At 36.5% G+C, this 15,316-nt stretch overlaps 1 protein-coding gene across 2 annotated transcripts in view; it reads right to left on the bottom strand.

Annotated features, from left to right (window-relative positions):
• Nucleotides 1–545: 545 nt before the first annotated feature.
• LOC149078986 (cell adhesion molecule Dscam1-like) overlaps nucleotides 546–15,316 on the bottom strand; it is a 150,363-nt gene continuing 135,592 nt past the window's right edge. The window contains exons 23-27 of one of the 2 annotated variants that reach the window (XM_089241232.1): nucleotides 13,000–13,164; nucleotides 10,687–10,794; nucleotides 2,413–2,465; nucleotides 2,023–2,098; nucleotides 546–859 (exon numbers count right to left, since the gene is read on the bottom strand). In XM_089241232.1, the coding sequence (XP_089097358.1) occupies nucleotides 768–859; nucleotides 2,023–2,098; nucleotides 2,413–2,465; nucleotides 10,687–10,794; nucleotides 13,000–13,164 (494 nt within the window). In that variant the 3' untranslated portion in view covers nucleotides 546–767. The remainder of the gene's footprint in view (nucleotides 860–2,022; nucleotides 2,099–2,412; nucleotides 2,466–10,686; nucleotides 10,795–12,999; nucleotides 13,165–15,316) is intronic. The other variant, XM_089241233.1, reaches the window with a different exon arrangement.

Below are 15,316 nucleotides of genomic sequence, written 5' to 3'. Positions count from 1 at the left end.
TATCCGTATATGTCTTCGTCTGTCCGTACCTTAATGCAGAATCTGTGCCCTTCTTATAATTCGAAGACTCGATGGAAACCTATTACTGATGCACTAGGGTGACTGGATCCTCCCTAGTGACCGACTCGTCTAGCACGCATTGTTTGTTCTCAATAACTTTTGTCACTCTGTCCATATTACAGGAGAACTCAGCAAATTTCTTCAATATTATAAGGGACAAGTAGTGTCAGCCTCTTTTTATACCTCCAAATTAAGAATCAAGTTTCAGATTGAAAACAGATTCAAGTTTCTGGACCCATATAGAACATCCCGATGACCCTACCCTATTGTGGGACATTTTCCAGTAAGAAACAAAGGTCATTGTGAGTCTGATATCCTAGTATATCGTTATCAAAGAATCACAATTGATTTATTGATGAAGATGAATCACGTGATGTTTTCTTTAATCATACCCGCGATGTCAAACTTAGATTGATTAGGATCAGAAATAAACATATTATATATTAAAAAAAAACTGATGCATAAGAAAACTCAATGGAATGCAATAAATTTTGTATGAATTTTATTTACAAATAGTAAACAGATGATTTCATTTGTTTTCTTTTCTTCCTCTTAAACACTAGAATAAAAAGTTGTTTTTTTAATCTTTTTGTTTAATTTTTTGGCAATATGTAATACTCTCGATGCATCTCAGTGACACATCTTTGTTTTTTCATGAAGGTGTTGTGGATATAGATTGAGCGGTGTCCGCGGTCGGTGGACTACGGTCACCGCACGGGCTTCTGACTGCTCCACTTGACATTATCACCAGCATGAGTATCGCTATCCGTCCCACCGGAATGCTGGCTGTTCACCGTTTCTGTTGGCAAACAAAATAGACGGTTTGAAAATATCCTTAAGGGACAAAGTACACTGCAATTACTATCATTTGAAAATATATATATATTTATAAGGTGTGGTAAAATGAAATGATGAAGAGGGCTGTGTGCGTGCAGATAAAATACGCAGATAATTACGATCATGTGGAATATGGTATTTCACATCACGTAGTATACGTGAACATTACTGTACACGTGGACTTTATATTGAATGGAAAACCTCCTCGTATTCACTCCTGGAAGTTGGAAAATCCGCAGAAAACCAACTTCCGCCGATCGCCACTGTGCGTCGACGGGGTTCGATTCTGGATCCTCACGATGAACCAACACGATGCTCACACGACTGCACAGTGTCGGTGGCTTAGCCTACTGAAAGACATTGCAATATCTGCATGGTGAATTAAAAAACAAATTTTCTGAAATATTTACTGCGGGTGTTTTGTCTCTGCATGATAACACTTAGCAATATGTGTCTCAGGGGAAACACATTACTAAGTATCATCACTATTTTACCTCAGTTCCTTATAAGGAATATTCCTTTTCTAAACTGAGTGAAATTTTGGTCTGTCACTGGGGGGACAATTTACTATCGCCAAGTGTTGTGTATGATATTAGTGTTACCATTTGTATTTCAAATTGTGACTCAAGTGTAATTTTTATACAGTTGGAAGTCTCGTTTTTCTCTTTCTCCGTGACGAGACTTTTGATTAGAGAGATCAGCATAAGCGCCTCGAAGTTGAAATAACTGGTAAGTTTTGCAACAACTACCCTGCAATCCAGACCTACCACGCCGTGACATTCCCTTGTTTGCCGCCCCCCTCAAAAAGTATCCAAAACTAAGTAGTTTAGACTGAAGCCGTGAAGTTGAGCGTATTAGGAAATATTGGTTCCTTTTTTTCACAACTCAAGTCCTTCTTTTTAAACGGCATATACCGATTTTTATGCTCGAGGTAGTTGCGTTCAGCGTGAACGAGCATTTTATTGGCAAGTACTGCCGTTATATTTTATTCGATCAGGTTTAATAAATAAAGTGCTTAAGTGTCTAATAAACTAGGCTCTTGAGAACTCACATATATATATCATCTCTACACCAAACAAAAATCATTTCGAAACACTTAAAATACATCTTTATTTTCATGATTACCTTGTTTACAAGAAGATGGTACGTAAACAGGCCTAGGCGGGTGTCTTTTTATCGTTGCGAATAATCCGTCGTTACCCTAAGAATGAAGGGGAAACGTGCTTTATACTTGAGCGTTTCATTATCTAAAGCATGTTTTGAAAATTATAATGCCCCTACTGGAATTTATTCTTAATAAATACATTTTTTAAAAAATAATAATTGGGTAATTATGTCGTGAAATAAAAGTATTGATTTATTTCGCACGTAAGGATGCATTTCCTCGAATGTTACTGAAGTTAATACAAATTACTAAGTTTTTATTGCATATCAAAGTGGGTTCTCGAATCCCTTGGAAGTCCCTCTAGTTACATGGATATTATGTTGAATAGTTTTTGTAAGACAGTTACTCACCTGGATTGACTGCGGATTGCAGGAATACGGTTCGGCGTAATCAGGTCCTTTAACTGAAATAAATAAATGCAAAAACTGTATAGACAACGAGCTACAATAATGGTTGTGACACGAAAAATAAATACATAAATGATTAACTCACCATACGTAACAAATATTAATTGAACAAAAATAATAACACATGCGATTCAACAGTCAAGAAATTCAAATTCCACGGAATAATGAAGGTGTGGCAACGAAAGGCGTATAGGTGTGCATAGAAAAATCCTAATGAAGAAAGTTTTATTTGAAATATAGTTCGTACTATGTGCACACTGGGATCCGGAACTTTCGCCCCCGACATTTCGTCCCCGGCATTTTGTCCCCGACATCTCGCCCCTGGAACGTTTCGTCCCCGTTACATATGGCCCCGGAAATTTCGCCCCTGACATTTCGCCCCGTTACATTTTGCCCCTGGTGCGTTTGGCCCCCGAAAAATTCACACCTGACATTTCACCTGCCCTGAACGTATGAGTGATTGGCTGTATGAGTGACCGTATGAGTGATCGAGTGACCGTATGAGTGATTGAATGTATGAGTGACCGTGTAAATGATCCAGTGACCGTATGAGTGATTGACTGTATGAGTGACCGTGTGAATGATCGAGTGACCGTATGAGTGACCAAGTGAGTGTGAAAAGAACTGTAGGAGTGCGTTAGTGACCGTACAAATGACTGAGCGAGTGGCAGAATGACTCACCACGTGAGTGACCGTATCAACTAGTGTGCAATTGACTTTATGAGTGAATGACCGTATGAGTGACCACGTGACTGACCGAATGGCCGTATGAGTGAGCAAATGAGTGACCGCATGAGCGACCAAGTGATTAACTGTATGAGTGATGAAGTGAGTGATAGTGGGATTGACCGTGTCAGTGACAAAGGGAGGAATTGAGCGATGGAACGTTTGAGTGAATAAGTGACTGACCGTATGATGGACCCAGTGAGCGACTGAGTGATTGACAAAGTGAGCGATTGAGTGATTGATAGAGTAAACGATTGAGTGATTGGCAAAGTGCGAGGGTGGAGTGTTTGCAAAGATGATCCTCCTCATCCCCTCCCTTTTTATAGGTGGTTACGTAGCACTGAGTGACCAAGTGACTCACACTTTAATGGATTCTAAGAATTTAGAATTTTCAGTTTAAGCATAAAATATTTTTCCCAAATTTACGACTCATACCGGTGTGGTCACTCACACTATCATTCATATATTCACTCATACGGTCACGCGTACGGTCAAGGTAGGCAAAATGACAGGGGGCCAATTTCCGATTCACTTGATTACTCACTGAGTAACTCATATGATCACTCACTGGGTCACTCATATGGTCACTCATATGGTCAGGGCAGGCGAAAGGTCAGGGCGAAATTCCCGGTGTGAAATGTCCGGGGCGAAATTTCCCGGGGCTAAATGTACCGGGGTGAGATGTCAGGGGCGAAATTTCCGGGGGCCAAATGTACTGGGGACGAACCGTGCCAGGGGCGAGATGTCGGGGACGAAATGTCGGAAGCGAAATATCGGGGGCAAAGGTTCCGTGAACCGTGCACACTACGTACAATATACCGAAAAAGATTAGTGATTCGTGTGCCATAATAGTACGGCGATTCGAGGATGTTGGCTGGCTCTAATTCCCCATAAACAAAAATGAAGTGCAGTAAAAGTTCGCAATAATGAGGGCGTCCTATAACGAGAATCACGCTGTTACCAGTACTTCGAAAAGGATTGCCAAAGAATTAATGTTAAAGATACAAAAAATGCTCGCTTATAGCCAGAGATTTATGAATGAAAATCAAAACACACTCGCTATAACGCCCTCATTCAACGATTCTAGCGTCCTCACGCGGGGTAGGGAAATTTAATACATATCTCTGTTCGAAACAAAGACATTCCGCACCGAACGTGTTTGTTTGAAAGTTTCCGAAGTAGTCTGATATTTTCTTCACGCCGATAGCGGTTTTGTGGTTTATGTCGAACAAAGATATTGTATTATCCTTTCCCTATATCCTGCGTGATCACGCTAGAATCGTGGGATGACGACTTAACGACAACGGGAATTTCTGGGAAAACCCTCCCCATAGATAAGACCAACTATTTTATCTTATCTTCTTCTTATCTGTACAGGGCGGTGAGAAAAACCTAACTTTATTTCTAGGTGTGTTGGTTCAAGCCGATCTGACCGTTAAAAATCTCTCCACAGAGAGCAACTACGACGGTACACATATCCAATTGTTACACTTCACTCATAGTTAGAAAAAAATATGAAAGCACTACGCATAGCATGCATTACATAGTAGCAAACTTCACGTTAGGTTCACAACACGTACACGCACATTTCAATGTGCACCAATTCGTTAGAAATTTCGCAGAGAAATGTGGACGAGGTCCATGTCTGGCTCAGTAGTAGTAGCAGCAGGTGTGTAAGGAAAAAATTATTTACCCTCTCTTTCTCGGAATTTTCCAAAACTTAGACACGGGGCCAAGTCTTAATAGTTTTCTCTGACATAAATTCTATTGTACGATTTTGTAGTTCAACGGATTCTCCAGTTGCAGAAACTCCTGCATTCTACGAGGTGCGAAGTTTCGTTATACTGTACAATGAACATATTGCTATGCATAAGCAGTTGGCTCTAGATGCAGGTTTCAGCAAAAGTAGTCCAAAATGGAAGGGAAAAGAGAAGTTAATGTATCTACAGTCAACTAAGCTTATGAGATTTAAAAAAAAAACAAAAAAAAACCATGTCATGAAAAATTTTTTAAGCGGAAAAACGCTGTCAACGGGAAATCTCGAAGAGTGTAAGTAAGAGCTGCGACCACGAAAGCAATATGTCGTACTAAGCGGGAAAACATGCTAACTTGAAAGGTTATTATTGGGATACATTGTAGTTTGTCTTTTTCCTCATTCATATGTTGCTACAGTGCAAAAATCTAAAATTCAAATGAAACGAGAAGTTCGTTGTTTCGACACTAACTTTGAAGTGAATTTCAACGAATTGATATCATCAGCGTAAGTATTAACTAGACAAGAAAGTGCTGGCGGCAATGATTTTACTCGCTGCGATTTATTTGTACTAGGTGAATTGCAATCTGCCTTTGGTCCAAAATGTAAATAAATTTTCCATTCAAGAAACATTTACAAGATTTACGACTTTTGGAACTTCACTTCAAACTTCCTCCGTAACGAAATACGACGACACTCCATTCGATTTATAATTACAACGCGAGAACATAGCTCTTCAATGATGACTTCGATTATTGATGGAAGGAAGCCTGGAGGTGTGAGGCCCAAAATGCACTCGCGTACCCTAATTGGAAGATACTTTTCTTGATGAGGTTCAAGCTATATTCTATTCAGAAGAGCACCACTCTTTTCCCGTTGCCAATGTTTCCTCCTAGAATGAATTAGATCCTAGAAACTTGCTTTTCAAGTTTTTAAGAGTATCGTTATGGGTATCTCACTAACCAGAGTTAGAAACGAAAACGACCTAATTAGCGGAACTGGTTGAGCTCCTAGTACTTTCTGTATTGGAAAACACTTTACTTTATAAGGATATGGACATAACATTGGAAGAAGAAATTTAACAATCCATTCGGCAATATAAATACAGTAAAAGTCCAAAATAACGAAAACGGCTTATAGCGAGATTCTTGCTATAATTATTGATTTGCAGGTGATTGTAACAGCTAATTATAAAGATACAAAAAAAACCACCCGTTTATAGCGAGTCGAAAATCCGGATGCATTCGCTAAAGCGTCAAAAAAAATTCTCGAAAAGTTTTTGATTTTCTGTCTTCAAAAGTTATACTACGGATGGGCCATAAAATACTCGCCTAAAATACCAAAGGGTGTTTAGATATGTCGCGAGGTACATACCCGGTTCGTCCTTGCGAGGAACTTCCAGACACGGAGATACAGCAGAAACGGCAATAATATCCACAGAAAAAGATTACTACTGCAATGTGACTCTGCAGTTAAATGCATGTTTTTTTTTTACATTCCTTCATGAATTGATTTTTATTTGAGGTATGCGTCCTAAGAAAAGTATCTAGAAATACGCAAACATGCATTGTTCACGTCTTTTATATTTGACAGTACTTACATATGTGAACAGTTGTTTAGTCGAATGAAGAATAAAAAATCAAAAGCTAGAACACGTCTGACTGATCGGCATTTGGAGGATACTTTAAGAATATCAACTTTTACCTAACATTTAAGCTTTAGTCAAGCAAAAACAATGTCACGTTTCGCATTAATTTAGGAATTATATCCACTCGCATTCGTAAAGTAAGTTACAAAGGACTTTTTTATTTGGTACGTAATTAATTCAACTTATACATGTATAAACAAAAAGCATCCATTTTCATTGTTTCATATAATATGAAAATACCTAAAGTAATTGTTTTTACCCCAATTCAGGTTAATTTTTTAAACGAAAATGCACATAATGGAATCATAAAATATGTAGTGCGCGTCGCATTTTAATTTGTCGCATCTGGGTGTACGTAGGATCAACCTTTGGCGCGGGGGGGGGGGGGAACTTGATTGGAGGCAGAAGGGATCTCTGAGAAAAATTTAGATGTACCAAATTTCAAAAGCATTTTCAAGCTACAGAAATGTATTGATATAGCAAAAAAGGAATTTTTTGACTCTATATAGTTTGAAATGTTTTTTTTTATCAAAAAATTCAAAATTAATATTTGTTAAAATTAATTAAATTGAAAGTTTAAATTTTTAAAATATTTTGAAACATATTTAGTTTGTGATTGTCTTTGGGCTCCCTATGACGTTAATGAGTGGCCCGCGGAACGCAGCAAAAAATTTTTATGTGGCCCTCGAGCGTAAAAAGTTGACCCCCTAGTTTAGAGCGTACGAAAGTTTACGAGTGTAAGAGTTTAACATTGGTCTGTAGGCCAGTTTTTCCCAAACTTTTTAAAGCTGGACCCCTTTTTGAAAACTGTATGAAATTGCAAAAAATACATAAATAAAGAGAATCAAGTATGAGAGCCAAAAAATCGATTTCATAAAATGAATCCTATTCATTCTCTAATATTAGAACGAGATGATCCAAAATCCAATTATAATAGACAATAGATAGACATATCCAGATAAATCACGCATTTTCTGAAATTGTCTACTTGGCAAAGCAAGAATTATAAATTCGCTTATGACGAGAAATTTGTTACACAATGACAGTTTCTTCAGTCATTGCGAGAGAGCTCTCATTATAACGAACTTTCTCTGCATCTTTTTAGACATAATTAACCACGGTGATTCTTCACCGCATAAACTCAGAGTTCCGTTTGAGATTGTGAAAGCAATTGTGACAAATTGGTGCTTTACAAAAAAAAAAAAAAAAAAAAAAAAACGTGAATCAAGGTATACATCTTACGTGATCACAAGAAGATAATAACGATAGTGTGCCTAAAAAAATTAAACATTGTCGATGTCTTTTATTTAGAACGTGGAAAATGATTTATTAAATTACGGCCTCGTGTCTCGCTCCGATGAGAGGATAAAAGTGTCAAATGAAAATCTGAAGTGACTGCTCTGAGTTTAGATAGATGTCACATGCGACCATGAAAAATTTCTAGAATCTAAAAGTCGGGTTTTGAAGCTTCTGATTCCATTATCCAAGAAGATGCCAGAATTTTCGTCCGGCGTACCTGACGTTTTTAGTAAACCTCATATCATTTCTTTTCCCAGTAAGAAAATAAATTTACGCGTTGCTCTCTGTATACAATATTTCGTTCCCCTTTCAATCTTTTATTTCGTCAGACAAAATGTATTTGTGAATTGGATGCATTTATAATTCTGCCGAACGTCATCTTTAAGAATTGGATAGGAAAAACCATTATATTTAAAAACAAATTCCATATATATTAATCCCCACAATACTTCCACCATCTACAGATGACCAGTGTAGTAGTCTGCTCAATCACCCTGTGATGATCAGATTTTTTTTTTCCTTTTGACATGATGATATGAAGTTCTTAAAATTACGTATAGATAGGTACGCATGTCTATTATACACTTTTGTTGTTTTTTATTATATTTCTCATGATATTTATATTATATTTCTCATGATATTTATATTATATTTCTCATGATATTTATATTATATTTCTCATGATATTTATATTATATTTCTCATGATATTTATATTATATTTCTCATGATATTTATATTATATTTCTCATGATATTTATATTATATTTCTCATGATATTTATATTATATTTCTCATGATATTTATATTATATTTCTCATGATATTTATATTATATTTCTCATGATATTTATATTATATTTTTCATGAATTTACTTGTACCATATAGCAGTGTTTCCTAACATTTCTCATGACTCAGATCCTATTTAGTGAAATTCAAAGCAATCATGCGGACACCCTTTAGTAAAAAAAAAAAGGCCAAGTTTTTACGAAACCCCCTGCTGTGAGGATAAATTTAGAGCACCCCACCCATAAAATCTAAAATGTACCGTTTTGTGCCAATTTTCTACATCATAAAAAAATTGTCACATTGTGCAAAAATTGTGCCATATCATAAAAAATTGATGCGATAAATTATAATTTCACAGCACTAAATATGACCATGCAATGCTAGTGAATGTAAATGATACCATGGGTCTTCTACAAAGTACTCACGGACCTGCCACCAAGCACGGTGACTGAGGGTTCAAAGCCAGATCCTATATTTGCATCACATCTTTTTTTCCCATTGCATTATACAGTGAACTATACGAAACGGAATGTCAATAATCTGAAATAATTTCCCACTGTAGACACGTTTCCATTTTATAACGATGCCCACAAGAGCATTAATCAATGAAGGGTCTATTTTTTATTGATTCCGTAGAAAGTAGTTTTACGTCTCCTGGTGGCCGTCTTAGATAAGTTTCATTGTATTTGTAACGTATGAGTACCATCTATCTTTCTCAAAAAACAACTGAAAAATATTTCACACTGCCGTTTTGTGAAAATCATTTCTCCGACTAATCCCGCATCCGAGGGGTAAAAGTACCTAATATAATTAAATTGAAACATATATTTACTGAATCAGTAATGAAGGCATGAAATAGTGAGATTTTTATTTAAGAAAAATGTCGGTTGAAAAGTTATAATCTGTTTTCGAACATGCTTTATTACGTCGTATTCAAGATAGTCATGTTTTCGTCCGAAAATTCATGAACTTGTTGACCATCTTCAAAGGGGAGTTATTTTAATAACCAGATAGAACCACCATCCTTATAGGGAAGAACTCCCCCTACGGCGTAAATATCTGAATATAATCTGAATTTATATCTCAATGTTCCAACGTTGGATTGACGATAACGTAAAATTGATTGATCTAGTTTATGAGGGGTCTCTTTGAAATTTTAATACCTTCCATATCGTATTGTGCTACGTTCCTTTAATCTTTGGAGAACTAAATGAATACGTGTTCGAAATCTTGAGACTGTAGGTTCAAAACACGTACTTTATTCAAACAGGGTGAACGAATAGCTCTTTTATTTACCAATAGCCTTGCTATGGCTTCGAACTTGGTATGCGTATTGCTCAAGTTGTGTCATTCTTTGAACATTTTCGACCAAACTAGTAACTTTGATTCGATATGACCTCAAGAATTTTCTTGTGGATTCAAGATGGAAACAAATTATTCCAAGAAAAGACGAAGCATTCATATTTTTTAGAAATTTCCTTAAAGTAAACTTCTTTCTATCCTTTTCAATTTTTAAAATAGGGGGGGAGACATTTTCTATCGTAAAATAATGGAGTATATATCAGCTTATTTCATAAATTATTTTACCGGTGGTTATAGCATAACTTGTGATTTTCATTTACGATTGAGTTTTTACAGACATAATTGATGTAAAAAATAATTGAGAAAATACCCTTTAATCTGTTCAAAGAGTTTGGGGATATTATGTAATCAAGATAGAGATTTTTTGGCGTTTCATCGTACGTGTTGTTACACATCTTCATAAGGATTGTGAGGACTAGCAAGTACGAGGAGCCCGTTCTTATGCATTTCTCCGCTAGACATGACTCCGTCATCATCGGACATCAATTATTTTGCTCGAAATTCTCAACTTTCGTGCAAAGAAAAAGGCTAGAACAAAAAAAATCTCAACATTCATGGCGTAATATCAGTGACACTAGGTATTATTTCTTAACCCACCCCCCAACATCTTTACAAATATTATAATCTACAAAATATTTCACCTGTGGGTATAGCGTAATGAGAGCTCTTCGTTGACGATTGGGTGCCAACGTGTTTACCCATGTCACTCATCATCATGGAGTCGGTGCAGGATTTCCGGAGACCATAGTCTGTGTAAGAAAAAATATTTCACTTAAATATTTGTTCATCATCTTTTAGAAAAATCAATAATGTAAACATGAACAGTTTTGAAATACATATACACTGCTCAAAACAATTAGGGGAGCACATGGTTTTAACAAAATTACGCAAAGATGTATACCAACATAAACATAAACATAAAATGAATCATCCATAATTTAAAGCCTAGCAGGAAACGGAAGAAGAAAACTTCATATGCAAATCAAAGTTCATGACGTCAAAAACCAGAAAAAGGAGATAAGGGCAGAAATCGGGATGTTGCAGAAACGTCTGTTTTACTGCCGTAACTGTGAAATTCGATTGCGCAGTATTTTTTTTTTTTTTTGAGACAAGGTGACTTGAGGATGTCTCAACAACGTGATTTACCGGAATCCATGGCATGGCGCGTTATAGCCAAAACGGAATCCGGGCGAACACAACGTAGTGTCGCGGACGCTGTTGGAGTCGCCAGAAGTGTTGTTGCAAGGCTGTGGAATCGATTCCAAGAAACAGGAAATGTTAGACGTCGACCAGGGCAAAGTCGGCCACGCGCCACTACAGCAACTGATGACCGGTATATACGGTTAACAGCCCGTCGAAACAGAACAGAGAATGCTACGCAGCTGCAAAGACGGTTGCTCTTGGCAACAGGACGAAGGGTGTCCAGCCAAACAGTACGTAATCGGCTTCATGAGGGACGGCTCTATGCACGTAGGCCAATGGTCTGCATTCCGTTGACCCCACGCCACCGTGCGGCCCGAAGAAGATGGGCTGCTGAACATTGAGATTGGGAGTAACATGATTGGAGCCAAGTGCTGTTTACAGACGAGTCCCGATTCAGTCTGGAGTGTGACACCCGACGTGTTCTGGTATGGAGGGAGGGACAGGGGCACTCGAAATAACCCCGCATTCGTTCGTGAAAGGTCACAATACAGACGAGCTGGTTGGATAGTATGGGGTAGAATCAGCATAGGCGGACGTACGGACCTGCATATCGTTCGGAATGACACTTTGACGGCCCGAAGGTATGCAGACAAGATACTACGACCTCATGTCATCCCTTACGCTGGAGACATTGGAGATTCCTTTGTTTTCCAGGATGATAATGTCCGACCGCATTGAGCTCGTCTGGTGGAGAACATGCTTGAAGCTGAAACAATACAGCGTATGGAATGGTCAGCGTGCTCTATTGACCTGAATCGAGCATGTTTGGGACATGCTCGGACGACGCATTGCTGCGCGACCAAGGCCGCCTGTTACTGACCGAGACTTGCAGATTGCACTTCTTGAGGAGTGGAACAGTATTCCCCAAAGTCTGATCGATAACCTCATCGCATCCATGGCAAACAGGTGTGCAGCAGTCTTAGCTGTTCGAGGAGACCACACGCCCTATTAAAACTCATGCATCATGTCTAAACAGTACTTTTTTTTATCGTTTACATGAAACCAAATTGTTGCCCTAAATCATCTTTTCATGTTTTTTCCATATTTTCAAAGAATTAAAGCTTAATTCCAAATTGTTTTACGTCTTTTTTCTGTATTGCGCAATGATACGCGTGTACTATCCATTGTATGCCAATACGTGGCTGTCTCGAACGGTTTTCTTCACTTTTTTGCTTGCTCCCCTACTTTTTTTGAGCAGTGTATATATATTCTAGAAGTATGGATTCTAGAAATTTGGATGAACAGATGAGTTATCCGAATTCACCAACTCTCTCTCTCTCTCTCTCTATTTAATTTATATGTGTGATTCTATTTATCCTCCTCACACCTGAGTCAAAGTGGACTGTTAAAAAATGTATGTTTGATTGATATTTGTTTATTGCATGTCAAAATGTCAAATGTCAATTAATTAATTAATCAACTAATTAATTAGGTTGGATCGATATCTTTACTAGGACCATTTCAATCAGGTCTTAACTTGAAAAAGAATGATGAGAAACCATAGTTATATGAAAACGAGGTACACATATGTGTATTTCTGGAGGAAAGAGGTTATTGCAGTGCGAAAGAGATTTTTTATTGATATTTAAAAAAAAAAAACAGCATAATCTAATCACATTCAATAGAAGAGCAGTTTCCTTAAAACACTCACGAATATGCATAAAAATACCGAAAAACACACGTGAAACGTATTGTATTATTTTTTGTATACCCGTGTTCTCTCTAACTTAGTCATTTAAAAACACACTCACCGACTCTACCTCTTCTATTCCCAGTGTGCCTCCTTAGGCACACTGCTACCATAAATATGACTATAACCAGCACCAGCGACGAAACAACAACGGGAATAACTAGAGCGACGTTCTTGTAGAACGGTTGATTCGTCTCTCTCTTGCCAAAAGCCGGAGGTGATGCAACTGTAAAAGAATATATATATATATATATATATATATATATATATGTATTTCAGAATAGTAGAAAACGAAGAGAAAAAAAATGTTCCAAATACACTTTTCTTCAAAAGAAAAAAAATGTATATATATAACAAGAACTATACGCTACATATTTCCTCTTGTTTCGCATTTGCAAGTTTAATAAGGGCGTCGTAAATTTTTTATCGTATGGTGTATGCTCTTAGATGTGTTCAAAATATATTCCCAGCACTTTTTTTTTATCCATCCGTTAGTTTTTTTCTTGCCTCGTCCGATATATTTTTTTATTCTTCTCCATACCCATACACAAATACTTTAAAGTATAGGTTGAAAAGTGTAAAGTTTCCAAGAATTTCAAAAACCTTTCGGTTCTTCTTTTTATCCTTGAAGTTGTTGACACGTCAAATATGAAAGAGAAATGGTTTCTCTCGAATACTATCCCACACTCATATTATAGATTAAGAATTCATGTATGAAATGTTTTGTCGTTCGAAATCAACGTGCAGTGTTTAATGTGAGACATAATGTGTACGCATTTATTATGAGTTCTTCTGTTTTTAAAAATGGTGATTTTAGTTGTTTTTTTTTAGATCTGTGGTTGGTACGAATATTTTTTACTGATCTCGTACAAATACGTTGCTCGTTACGTAGGCTTATATAACCAGTTTCCCCATTAAAACTGAAATGAATTTTCTCAAGAATTATGAATACTTTATTTGCATCCATGTATTTCACCGTTAATTATTCAGCATTTCGAATAAACATACTTTTATTTTGTCACTCTTCATTCTGACTATGTATTTTGAAGAATTTTTCTGTAGTTAGATAAAATAAAACAGATAGTCTTTATAACATACCAAGAACACGATTTCGATGTTGATAAAACACGTTAAGAAAAGCAAATCCATATAGCGATCAAAGTAATTCGACTGACCAAATTATGTAATAGAAAATTCGAATCCTCTTGTCTGGAAACAAAGGCAAGATTTTGTTCTTTTTCCTTGCGTGACTATTTATTTGGATTATTTTAAAAGAAATGTGTCTAAAACAGCAAATTTGGAAATACAAATGTTTAAAAAAATCAGATTTTAAATTCAGCATAAAGTTTTCAGAAATCGAACTGTGAACTAAGCCGAACATTTTTCCGAATATAATAATTGGTTCTATATTCTATATTATGAAGAAATATTATATTACTATATTAACAAGAAAAACAGAACGGAGAAAACATAATTTTGTTGGTTTGACCTGTGGGAAAAAACAGCTATGGAAATTTATAAAAAAAACGCGTTTGTATGGTTTCCAGGCAAAAATATAATTTTAACTATCAAAGTATATTATACACTCATAAATTTAATCTTTGGTCATTTTAGAATGAAAATACATCGTGATATTGATTTTTTAAACTTCTTGTTTTTTACGAAAATTTACATTTGGAAGATCATATTTTTTTCCTTTTGCTCGGTTAAGATGCATGAAATCAATAGGCTACTATGCCTTGGTGAGCTTGGAAAAAGCTGTCGTTCTCTCCTACGGGAATCCCTAGATTTCCTGTTGATTTCATGTATCTACGCCGAGCAAAATAAAAACACTACGTCAGAATCTCTCGATGCAAGTGGAACTTCTAGGTTGTTGAATGTATAATCCAAAAAATGTCTTCTAAACTTGTTTATTTGTGCTAGCTGTGAAATAAGATATAAAAACTTTTAATTCCTAATATCGCATCACTTACTGATTAAACGGGCGTTTAAAGCCCTTGGAACTCTCACGAACTTTCGAAAAAGTTGTGAAATGATAGATTATATATTTTTTTGTTATCTTTTATTGTATTCCCTAGTTTTTCATCAATTTTGAACTCGTATTAAATGCCGAATTATTATTTTCAATAAGTTCTGGAGAGTTACGTCTTAAATTAATTTCTATTTTTATTAATGCATTATTTTGACATCACTCATCTATACCAAGTTAACGTGGATCAAGAAGTGCACCGGTTTGGTCCTACTTTTTATATATGGGATTTCGAATTCTGAATTTTAAGCTGAGAACGGTTTTACAAAATGCTGTGGGTACTTCAGCGCCCACTGCAACCCCCACTGTGATACCAGTGTTGGGATCCCCGAGTCTAGCACAGGCAACT

Source organism: Pholcus phalangioides, unplaced genomic scaffold (assembly GCF_987345545.1).
Source record: "Pholcus phalangioides strain wild (caught in Gottingen) unplaced genomic scaffold, Ppha-v1.0 ptg000013l_1, whole genome shotgun sequence".
In the NCBI taxonomy this organism is placed as follows: domain Eukaryota; kingdom Metazoa; phylum Arthropoda; class Arachnida; order Araneae; family Pholcidae; genus Pholcus; species Pholcus phalangioides.
Note: the sequence above shows the minus strand (reverse complement) of the source record. Positions and strands in the feature narration are given on the sequence as shown.